This window comes from Capricornis sumatraensis, chromosome 16, assembly GCF_032405125.1.
Source record: "Capricornis sumatraensis isolate serow.1 chromosome 16, serow.2, whole genome shotgun sequence".
Lineage (NCBI taxonomy): Eukaryota > Metazoa > Chordata > Mammalia > Artiodactyla > Bovidae > Capricornis > Capricornis sumatraensis.
The window spans coordinates 47,656,748-47,669,216 of NC_091084.1; the positions used below are offsets into that span (position 1 = coordinate 47,656,748).

At 36.7% G+C, this 12,469-nt stretch overlaps 1 protein-coding gene across 1 annotated transcript; it reads right to left on the minus strand.

Annotated features, from left to right (window-relative positions):
- Positions 1–11,199: 11,199 nt before the first annotated feature.
- On the minus strand, positions 11,200–12,162 carry LOC138092860 (olfactory receptor 10A5-like). The gene has a single exon (XM_068988916.1). The coding sequence runs from the start codon at positions 12,151–12,153 to the stop codon at positions 11,200–11,202; it is 954 nt and encodes a 317-aa protein (XP_068845017.1). The 5' UTR covers positions 12,154–12,162.
- Positions 12,163–12,469: the final 307 nt, after the last annotated feature.

Here is a 12,469-nt window from a genome sequence, read left to right on the forward strand (position 1 = left end):
TTATCTGCAACTTTAGACTGTTTGGGTGAAAATTGTGTTTACCTGAATGTTTTTCTCAACCTTATTTGTGATAGTGTAGTTGCAAACAAATGAACCAAAAGAACAAAAACAGCAAGTTGGTTAAATAAATTGTTATATCTCTGCTATGAATTCCTAAGCTGAAATTTAGAATTATGTTATAAAAGAATATTTAATAACATGGAGGCATACACGTGAATGGAGTATGTTACAAAATAATATGTTTAGTGTGAAGATAACTTATTTTAAAATATAAATTACACCCATAAATGTGTGCTCTGTGTATATGTGCTCAGTTGTATCTGACTTTTTGCAACCCTTTGGACTATAACCTGTTAGGCTCCTCTGTCCATGTGCTTTTTCAGGCAAGAGTACTGGAGTGGGTTATCAGTTCCTTCTCCAGGGGATCTTTCTAACAAGGAATTGAACCGACATCTGTGTCTCCTGGATTGCAGGCAGATTCTTTAGCACCATCAGGGAAGTCCATATCCATAAATAGAAAAACTCAATTGCACTCATTTAAATGTTAAAATATTAATGTAGTGGTTATAAGTGTTTTAACTTTTTTCTTTTTGTTTCATGTATCTATATTATTTATCTTGATACTGTAATCTTTGTATTTGAATAAACACAAATATTAAAATGAAATATTCATGCTACCCAAAACAACACTTAACATTTTAAAACACAATGATAAATTTGAAATTTTATCTATAGTAACAGATAAAACAAATTATTATTATTCAACAAATTATTATTATTTAACAAATAATAAAAACTGTCTACTGGTCTGCGGAGGGGTCACAAGAGCATTAAGGAAAACTGTTATCAATAAAAGCAAAAATAAATGGGACCTAATAAACATTAAATCCCTTGTAAAATGAAAGTAACCACCAACAAAACAAAAAGACAACACATAGAATGGAAGAAAATACCTGCCAATGTTATTAGGACCAACAAGGGGTTACCATCCAAAATACATAAACAGTTTGTACAATTCAGTATCAAAAAAACCAAACAACCCAATCAAAAACTGAGCAGAAAGCCTGAATAGACAATTTTTTCCCAAAAATGTACAGATGGCTAATGAGCATGTGAAAAGATGTTCAACAGGGCTAATAATTGGGGGGATCCCCTGATAGTTCAGTTGGTAAAGAATCTCCCTGCAATGCAAGAGACCCTGGTTCAGTTCCTGAGTTGGGAAGATCTGCTGGAGAAGGGATAGGCTACTCACTCTGGTATTCTTGGGCTAATAAACAGATAAATGCAAATCAAAACCATAGCGTGATATCACCTCACTCCTGTCAGAGTAGCTATCATCAAAGAGTCTACAAATAACAATAATTTGCTGGCAAGAATATGGAGAAAAGGGAGCCTTTGTACCCTGTTGGTGGGAATGTAAATTCGTGCAGCCACCATGGAAAACAGGATGGAGGTTATTCAAAAACTAAAAAGAGAACTACCGTATGACCCAGCAATCCCACTGTTGAGTATATATCCTAAGAATATAAAAACATTGATTCAAAAGTATTTGTGCACACACACACACACACACACACACACACACCTATATATAATGGACTGTATTGCTCAGCCATAAAAAGAATGAAATTCTGCTATTTGAAACCATGTGCATGGACCTAGAAAACACAATGATTAGTGACATGTCAGAGAAGGACAAATATTGTATGATATCACTATATAAGGAATCTAAAAAAATAAAACAAACTAGTGAATGTAATCATCTGCCTGCAATGTGGGAGACCCGGGTACGATTCCTGGGTTGGGAAGATCACCTGGAGAAGGAAATGGCAATCCACTCCAGCGCTCTTGCCTGGAAAATCCCATGGATGGAAGAGCCTGATTGGCTACAGTCTATGGGGTCGCAAAGAGTCGGACACGACTGTGCGACTTCACTCACTCACTCAGTGAATATAACAAAAAAGAAGCAACCTCACAGATATAGAAAACAAACTAGTGGTTACTAAGGAGAGGGGGAAGAGGGAGGGGCAAACTAAGGGTATGAGACTAACAGATACAAAATCACTATGTATAAAATAAGTAAGGAACAAGGGTATATCACATAGTCTAAGAATTATAGCCATTAGCTTGTAATGACTTTGAATGGAATATAATCTATAAAAGTATAGATTATATATATGGAATTTAGAAAGACGGTAAGGATGGCCTTATATGCAAGACCGCAAAAGAGACACAGAAAGAACAGACTTCTGGACTATGTGGGAGAAGGCAAGGGTGGGATGATGTGGGAGGATGGCATTGAAACATGTATGTTACCATATGTCAAACAGAATGACCAGTCCAGTTTCCATGCATGAAGCAGGGCACTCAAAGCTGGTGCTCTGGGACCACTAGGAGGGATGGGTAGGGAGGGAGGTGTGGGGGAGGGTCGGGATGGTGGGACACACGTACATCCATGGCTGATTCCTGTCGATGTGTGGCAAAACACACCACAATATTGTAAAGTAATTCACCTTCAATTTAAGTAAATAAATTTAAAAAAATAAAATAAACATTAAAAAAATTACTATGTATAAAATAGGTAAGAACCAAGGATATATAGTACTGAGAGTTATAGCCATTAACTTGTAACAACTTTGAAAGGAATATAATCTATAAAAGTGCTAAATAAATCACTATGCTGTACATCTGAAACTAATAAAACCTTTCAAATCAACTATACTTCGATTAAAAATGATTTCTCTCCCTCAAAAACATAGGGAATGAAGATTCAATTCACCAGAGATATCAATAAGAAATGAACATATAAAATTACTCTATTTTCCCAGTACTAAAAATAAATACAAATTAGACAAATCAATAAATAACACTGGAATTCAATTTTGCTCATCAAACTCGGAAAAGTAAAAATAATCACAATGCTCAGTGCTAATACGGGAGGTGGTATGGTAGAAAATATCTTTGATTTTTGTGTAAAAAATTGTATAGTTTTTCTGAAAAGCATTTTAGAAAATTTAAATGAAATCTCTTAAAGTGTTCATACATTTTGTCTCAAGAACTCGGTGTTTCTCATTTAAAGCAATAATCAGAGCCTTAGACAAAGATTTCACTTATAAACATATTCAGTGTTGTATCTCTATAGTGTCAGAACAGGAAACAATCACTAATGAATAACTGACTAGGTCAATTATGACCTAAGACTTCAGAAAATATCATGTAATCATCTAAGCCTTTTTTGAAGAAATGCTATTGAATAACATCCATGACATAATATTAAAATTAAAAAACAAGAATAAATGTGTACATGTAAATTCAAACTTTGTAAATAAGAAAAATGTAGGAAGAACAACTGAAAGAATATACCAGTTTTAGGAAAAATCACCTTTACGTGGTGGGGAATGAGTTACTTCCTAATTTTATTTTCCGATTATTCAAGCACTCCACAGTGAGCTAAGTTTTGTTATATAACAGCAGCAAAGCAATAATGATAAAAATGAAAATGATGACTGTATGTTGTACTATTTGCTGAATATATAATAGAATTAGGCTAGTATTTTTACTTTTTTAATAGTCTTCTGTTCAACAACTGTCTGATTTTGATGCTATTATTATCCTCCCTATGTTGCTAATGGATGAATTGAAGTTTGGAGAGGTTAAGTAATTTCTTAGCTAAGGAATTTCGTAAATTGTTTGCACAGCAGGAAAACTCAGGTCCTGAAATTAGAATCATAATGAAAAAAAAAATAGTAGAGGCAACACGGGTTTTCAACAAGGCCTACATTTTGAACACAGAATACATTTTAGGTCTCACCTTTTGTCTTTCATCATCAGCTTTTTTGCACTTATTGGATGAATTACTTCCCTTCATGATTCTGTACAGAGGTTGGTGACAAAATATTTTAGGCTATATGGACCATATGATCTCTATTGCAACTACACAACGTCTAAACTAACGCACACATACAAAATACTGAATCTATATTATAATGTGCTGTGCTTAGTCACTCAGTCGTGTCTGACTCTCTGCAACCCTAGGGCCTGTAGCCTGCTAGGCTCCTCTGTCCATGGGATTCACCAGGCAAGAATACTGGAGTGGGTTGCCACACCCTTCTCCAGAGGATCTTCCCCACCCAGGGATCAAATCCAGGTCTCTACCACTAGAGCCACCTGGGAAGCCCATAAAACAACAGGTACACAAATATATACAAAACCTAAACAAATGAGCATATCTGAATACTGATTTTATTTATCAAAATTTGAATTTCATATAATTTTCAGATGCCATGAACTATTATTCTTCTTTTGATTTTTTAAATCATTTTTAAAAAATTAAAAGCCATTTTTAGCCCATGGGCCATATAAAACAGGAGGCTAGCTGGAAGTTTGCCAGTCCGGCTTTGTATCTCTTCACACAACTTCACTTGTTGGCACACCTGCCTCCTTTATCCTGCTGACCTCTTCCTTCTCTTTTTTAAAACTCAGGTATGTTTTCGCTGTGCTCCTTCCAGATGGGGTTATTCCTGGCTTTAAAAATAATTATCTTTAATTTTCTATTTTAATTATCTATTGAATTGGAATTTTCTAGTTTAATTTGCAAACTCTTTAAGACAAGGAACTGGTTAATACTTAGAACAAGCCCAGTGAAAATCCAGACTGAGCTATTTATAATAAATGACTACAAGAATTTCAGAAAATTCATCATTCCTAGAGTTTTCATTAGATTTCGTGTCCACTCACATTCTTCTACTGAAAGCGACTTTCACTAGAAGTTTCATTTCATGACAAAACATGGTGAGTGGTTCTGGTGGAGAAGGACCGGGAAGGAGGAGGGAGTAGAGATGAAATGAACTATTGGCTTTCCCATAGAATTTCTGGAAACTGCTGGGCAGGAGAGATGGCAGACTGTCTTGATGGAAGATACTGCAGAACCTTCTGGTCCATGGTCGAGGCACAGACGCCTTGCCAGACCCTCCACAACTTCCATAGGAACATTCTTCTTTCTTCCCTTATCTATTTTTTATTGGCATATAGTTGCTTTGCAATGTTGTGTTAGTTTCTGCTGTGCAGCAAAGTGAATCAGTCACATCCATCCCCTCTTCCTTGCATTTCCTTCCCATCTTGGTCATCTCAGAGCATCGAGTTCCCTGTGCTATAAGTTAGTTCTTATTAGCTATGTGCTTTATATATAGTGGTGTATATATGCTAACCCCAATCTCCCAATCCATCCCATTCCCCTTCCCCCTTGGTATCCATATGTTTGTTCTTTACATCTGTGTCTCTATTTTTGCTTTGCAGATAAGTTCACCTATACCATATTCTAGATTCCACATATATGCGTTAATATACAATATTTGCTTTTCTCTTTCTTGCTTACTTCACTCTGTATGACAGACTCTAGACCTTCTGTTAATCATTGACTGACTGTCCCGGGAGGAGGAACTCACTTTTCTGGACTTTCTGCAGTCATGGAACTGTGCTAAAGAATAGTGCACTCTGCTTCATGAATGTTCCACTGAGGCAAGTCTTCCTTGAGTTAATTAGAGGAAAGTTCAGAGTTGGAAGAGGTGTTTGTCCTGTCAAAGCTTCAGAGACTGGAATTTTTCTGAACCAGAAAGATTTGGAGTCACAGTTGGACAATAACTTTGGTAATCTGAATCTTCTTGTGGTCTCAGATCTTGCTTTCTGACAAAAAGATAGGAAATCAAGGCTCAGGGAGGCAAAAAGCAGATGTGATTTTCCTGGTATGGACACAGGAATAGAATTCTGGCATTCCACCAAACCTTGTCTAGTTGAGCAGCTGAACCTTGAGGTGGGCCTGGGTTGATTTGGCCCTTGATGAGATCCTTACCTGTGCCGAGTAAGGGGGATCTGCCTTGGTCAGCTCTACCTGATACCTATGCTTTACGCAGGCTCCTGAGAGTTTGATGAACTCTGGCTCTGCCGTCAGAAGAACCAGGAAAAGTACCAGGGAGGTCCTGCTCCCTTTCCTGGATGAGCCATTAACAACCAGACCTGAAGCCAGATCACTGCAGCCTTCTCTGTGTCGGGTGTGAGTGAGCAGACTAGATGGGCTGGCCCTGCTCCCAGTCCTGACTTGGGAGATCTGTTCCCAGATGTGCCTCTTTTGTCCTCAGAGCCAGATGAAGGGCTGGCACCTGCATTTTCCCCCAGGTGTTTCTGGTATCAGCTTAGCTCCTCTTCCTGCCCTTCCTCAAAGGTACATGACCTTTCTTGACTTTGGGACCCTAAGGAATATCAGATGCCAGTAGGATGAAGTTCAAGAAAGGAAAACCATTCTCTAGGAATGTGATATTGTATAGAGGAAAGCATAAACATTTTGGATTCTAAGTGACCTAAATTTAATCCCAGCACTAGAAATCTCTGGTTTGTGATGCGTAGCAATGTTATTAAACTCTCTGAGTTTCCATTTTCATATTGCTAAGACAAAGATAACATGCTTATTTTACAGGGTTGATATGACAGGATGGGATATATTAAAAAGGATTTTAATGTATTCTATTACAGCATGTGCATGTGTGTGTGTGTGCTAATCACTAAGTCCTATCTGACTCTTTGTGACTTCACAGACTGTAGCCCACCAGGTTCCTCTGTCTATGGGATTTTCCAGGCAAGAATACTGGAGTGGGTTTACATTTGCTCCTCCAGAGATCTGCCCAAACCAGGGATCAAACCTGGGTCTCCTGCATTCTAGGTGGATTCTTTACTACTGAGTCACCTGGGTAGCCCTATTATAACATATGTATTACTATATCATGAATATCATGTTATAATAAACTTCCAACCTTCGCAATAGCCAGTGTTTGTTCATCAACAAATATTGACTAATTACTACATGCCAGGCGTTGTTCTAGACTTTGAGAAAGAGAAATGAACAACAAAAAAAGTCCCTGTGCTCCTAAAGCTTATATTTGAATGGAGAAATCCAGGCATTGAACAAAGAAACAATTAAGTACTTAAGATTAAGTAGTTACTATACACAAATTCAGGATGGAAGAAATAGAAAACTGCTGAAAGAATGGACTTCTCTATCACAGGATCTTTTTGTCTTTTTGCTAATAGTAGGATAGTCATTGTTAAGGCAGTCATATAAGCAGATGATATAAGCCCTTGTCCAAAGGTTGATCAAGTTAATTGAGGCTACTGGTTTTGAAAAGTCTAGAGAGCAGTACAGGATAGAGCTGGTGATTCAGGCTTTAAGAATCATACTGTTTTGGGTCACAGGAAAGATTAAATTATTTCTTACTATAGTACAATTATTAACAAATAATGTCAAAACTATTTTAACTCCATCAATAGGTGATGGATTAAAAGTGATAGATTTCCCATTGTAATATTATTTTTCTGTGAATATACTATGTTAATGTGGAATAAACTCCAAGATAAAATTTTATTTGAAATAAAAGCCATTTCAAATAAGTGACATGATATAAATATTACAAAAATTATAAAATATAATTATATATTTCATAGAACTAACATTACACATATATACATATAAAATATATAAATAGTAAATTGCTAGGAAGATACACAAGGAATTAATGATAATTGTTTCCTTGGTGCAGAAAAGTGGGAAAGCACAGAGGTGAACCCTGAGAAGGAAATCTTTTGATTATATATTATTTTGTACTTAATTTTATCATGTACATTTATTAAAATTTTAATAAAATACTTGAAATAATACTCTAGTTTTATCTCATCCCTCTACCATTAATTCTTAGTCTTATAATCTAGAAAAAGATACTAAAATTACTCAATGTCCCAATACCTGTTGTGAAGAGGAAATAAGTTTAAGTATGGAAAACTTGATAAACCTAGGTGAATGTCATGTTAGGCAAGTTTCATCAAGATGCTACCTGATTTGAGACTTGAAAGTTTCCATTAGAGTGAGGAAGGAGCATTCCAGTTGACTATATGATGAGCCAACATCATTATCATTCCACAATACTATTTCTGCAATCGTTGATTTAGAATCTTTATACTAATTCTTTTGCTTTGAGTATTTTTCCTTTTTATTTTTACTTGGTTAACTCCTGCATGATTTTCTCATATCACTCTAAATATTACTTCCTCAGTGAGGTCTTCTCTGAATCATGCTTATAAATTATGACTCTCTCCTTTTATTCTTTTTCCAGAGCAATATTCTTTTCCTTCATAGTAATGATTTCAATTTGTAATTATAATTATTTGTGCAGTTCTTTCTTTAATACTTTTCCTCTCCACTGGACTATAATGTCCTTGAGGCAAGGACTCTGTTTTGCTCATCCTTGTAAATTCAGTACTTATTAGTGAGCGTAAAGCAGGAATGGGACGTGCCCAGAAGCAATGAGAACACTGGGGAGACTCATGATAATAATTTAGAAATGAGGGCCTGGCTAGGGTCATATAACAGTGTGTAATGGCACTGGCAATGAATATGTGAATTGAGTCAATCTTTGAGCAAGAAGACTTTTGCCAGGGAAGAATGAGCAGGATTAGGAAACTGGTTGAACTCTTCTGTGATAGCCTTTACTGAAGTGCAGAATTACAACATGGTACTGCACTCTGCATGGCACTTTTTTATTCTGTAGCTGTTTGTGTGTGTGTCTGTCTCACAACCAGGAGGTCTGGGAGGGCAGCACCTGGTTTACTGTTACACCAAGATTCAGTCTGTGAATATCCACTGATGAAATGAAAGAAAATGTCAGCAAATGATGAGGTCAAAAAGAGGGATAATTAAAAAGAAAAAGGTTTTTAAGATTTGGAAATTGTCTGGGAGGATGGTGCTAGATATATGCTTTGACACCCAAGCAGAGATATCTTGGATTTAGCTGCAAACCTGGAATTCACATTTAAGAGCTAGGGAAACTATTTAGGATTTATACATTTAATCATTGATATAATAACCAAGTACCCATTGTATTCCAGGCATTGGACTAGGCCTCAGTAATACAAGCATGAATGATGAACTGTCCTTACAGTGTCCTCTATGCCTATGAAAAATACAATTGTGATATCTTTAATGCTTAACAGTGCTAACTTATTAACTTAGTGCTAACTGAGCTTAACACATGCTTGATGCCACATGTGTTCAAAGGAGAGTGAACTTGGATTTGCTTGGAGGAATCTAAGAGAGATTGATAGAAAACACTGGAGTTTACTCCTAAATGATAAGTAGACACTAACTTGGTATGAGAAGTGTAGTATGGCGTCTTTTAATATCATTTTGGACTAGTTTATTCTTGTGTTGCTCAATTGTTTTATGTTCTTACTGATTTTCTTTCTACTTGTCCTACTCATTAATGAGAAATGAGTATAGAAATCTCCCACTGTATATGGATTTATCTATTTTTCATTTCACCTTTACCATTTTTTCCTCCATATTTTGAAGCACTTATCAGGTGATTACACATTTAGGCTGATTATAGTTACTTGATGTCTTATCATCTTTGCCATTAAAAGATATGCCTATTTATCACTGGAAATACTAATGAACACAATGCTTGAATCACAGGAATGGATCAATAATTAAAGGAAAAATAAACAAAATTTCAGGGACTTAGACCCACTATTCTACTATTGGAATTTTATCTCAATATGGTAGCTGAAGAAGACTTTTAAAAAAAACTTAAAATATTAAAATGTTCACTACATTACTGTTTATACTGGAATACAATAAACAATGAATTATGGAGCATATAAAGCATATAAAGTAATGGCACTTACAGATGGTGACATGTTTTATAGCCCTCAAATATTATTCTTACAAATAATTGTCACAGTGTGAAAATAAATGTTTATGATTGGTATCAGGAGCTTTATATTCATTACCCAGTTTAATCCTTATACCAACTCTATGTGAAAGTTAACCACAATTACCTGTTTTTAGATAAGAAAACTGCTTTATCTATCCTAATAATTTGTTTGCCTAATCTGTTAATCTCAGTTATGACATTAAGTGATAAAAATAATTATAAAATGTACATGCAGTATGTCTATAATTGTCAGAGATTATTAGAAGTAAGTTCATAAAGGTATTCAGATGAGGCAATTGCCAAGAACCAAAACCTATATATGAATCTGCAATATGAATGGGCTGTCATAAATACATTATTAATATCTAGTCTTAAAAAACCTATAGGATAGGTATGATTACTATTTGCATAATTTTACAGATGAGGAAAAAGGTATGAAGAGTTATTGACTTTGCTCTATTCACCCAAAAAATAAATGGCAGAGTGGAATATGAACACAGGCAAGGCCCTTTTATGTTGTATAATATTTCGTTATTTCAGGAGTTCATAGTTTTCTTTCATGTTTTCAAATGTTGATGAAATGATAAACTTCTGAATGCAGTAATTGTGTTTTATGGCCTTTTGTACTTTCACAGCAACATACACAAAAGTTGAAAATTAAAAGGCACTAAAGTAAGCAAAGCATAAGAGTTGTTAATAAGGCATATAGGAACAGCTAGGATCCATTGCAAGCCTTGAAAGGAGCACCATGCCTGGAATTAAGTTTGTGAAAATTTGGAATTACTTCAACAAAGCTTAAAAACCTCAGTATGGAACAAAAGTGAAAAGTGGAAACTCTGGCCATTCTATCTCAGAAAAATAGCCTGAAAGGAGGTGATTAAGGATATTGGAGTTATGAAAGGATAGTTGTGGGGATTAGTGATCCACTTTTCTCTACCATGCTAAATACAAACAAATTTAAAGCCAAAACTGCCTCAGGTATGTGAAATGAAATGAATAAATGGGACAAATGATGCATGGGGGATCCATGCCTGTATTTCTACTGATGGAGTCAGTCTTGCAGAACACAAAGTAAAGTATCAAGAAGACTCTTACGTCCCCAAGTTCACATCAGAAGAAATTTCACACTGTCCCCAGTGTATGTCACACTGGTGCACATTAGCAAAGCAAATGCTTAGAATATATTGGTCGTAGAAGTTTCAAAATAGCATTTGTACCAGTAAGATAAGGAATGTTAAGTCCATTTGGGCAAACAGAGGAAAATGGCACATAATAATGATAGGTATAATATATCTCTGTGCTCCTTCCCTCCACTGGTCTTTTCAACAGGCATTTCAGCAGCTGGGTTTTGTTCCAGAGAAGACGAAAACAGAGGCAGAGAGGAATCCCGAACATGGAATTGATTGTTCCTCATTTAATAAACTTTAGTTCCACCTCAAAATGTCTACAGAAAGCAGTTTCTGACACCCATAGCCTTGTGGAAGGTCCGGCCAAGGGCATTCTTCACCTCATTATTTCTCAGGCTGTAGATAATGGGGTTCAACATGGGAGTTACAATAGTGTAGGACAGTGATAGCACTTTTTTGCTCTCAGGAGAATTATTGGACTTTGGACGGAAGTAGGTGAGGCTTGAAGATACATAGAAGAGGGAGACAACAAGGAGGTGGGATGAGCATGTAGAGAAGGCTTTATGCTTCCCCTTAGCCGATGGAATCTTCAGGATGGCAGCAGCAATGCGGGTGTAGGAACATAGGATCAGCAAGCAGGGTATCATGACAACCAGAATGGTTCCAATGATGGCATAGATCTCAAACCGTGCTGTGTCTGCACAGACCAGCCTCAGCACAGGAGGGCTGTCACAGAAGAAGTGGTTCACCTTGTTGCTGCCACAGAATGGAAAGCTGAAGAGCCACGTGGTCTGCACAGTAGCTACAGGAATGCCTGGAAACCAGGAGACAGCTGCCAGTTTGGCACGTGTCCTTGGGTTCATGATGACTGTGTAGTGCAAGGGACTGCAGATGGCTACATAGCGGTCATAGGCCATGGTGGCCAGGAGGAAGCATTCAGAAACCCCAAAGAAGAAGAAGAAATACATCTGAGTGGCACAGCCAAGAAAGGAGATGGTTGTGTCCTGGGCAATCAGGGTCCCCAGCATCTTGGGCACGATGACTAGGTTGAAGCCAATCTCTAAGAAGGACAAGTTCCTGAGGAAGAAGTACATGGGGCTGTGCAGCATGGGGTCGGCCAAGGTCAGCAGAATGATGAGGCTGTTTCCCAGCAGAGTGACCAGGTAGATGAATAGAAATGTCAGGAAGAGTAATGACTGTATTTCAGTAGGTAAGGAAGAGAAACTCATGAGGATAAACTCACCTACTCTTGTCCAGTTTCCTTCAGCCATTGATAAATGAATGAAGGTGTGGTCATGGAGAGAGACTCTTGATTGGAAGAGTCAGATTCTGGATTTGTTTTCAGACTCTTTCTTAGTGTCAGGAAAGAAGCACAATCAGGATCTCAGTTGTAACAGAAAGTGCCTTGTGTTATCTAAGAATCAATATGAAGAAGAAAGAATGGAGTCTGAGTTCTGAAATGGGCAATGTCTCATCCTTCCCCACTCTTACTCTTTATGATCCACTTTCTGTTTTGTTACCATATTTACTAAAACAACTTGGATCATATCTCTATACATTCATTTTCTGCTGCACATTTAATACCTT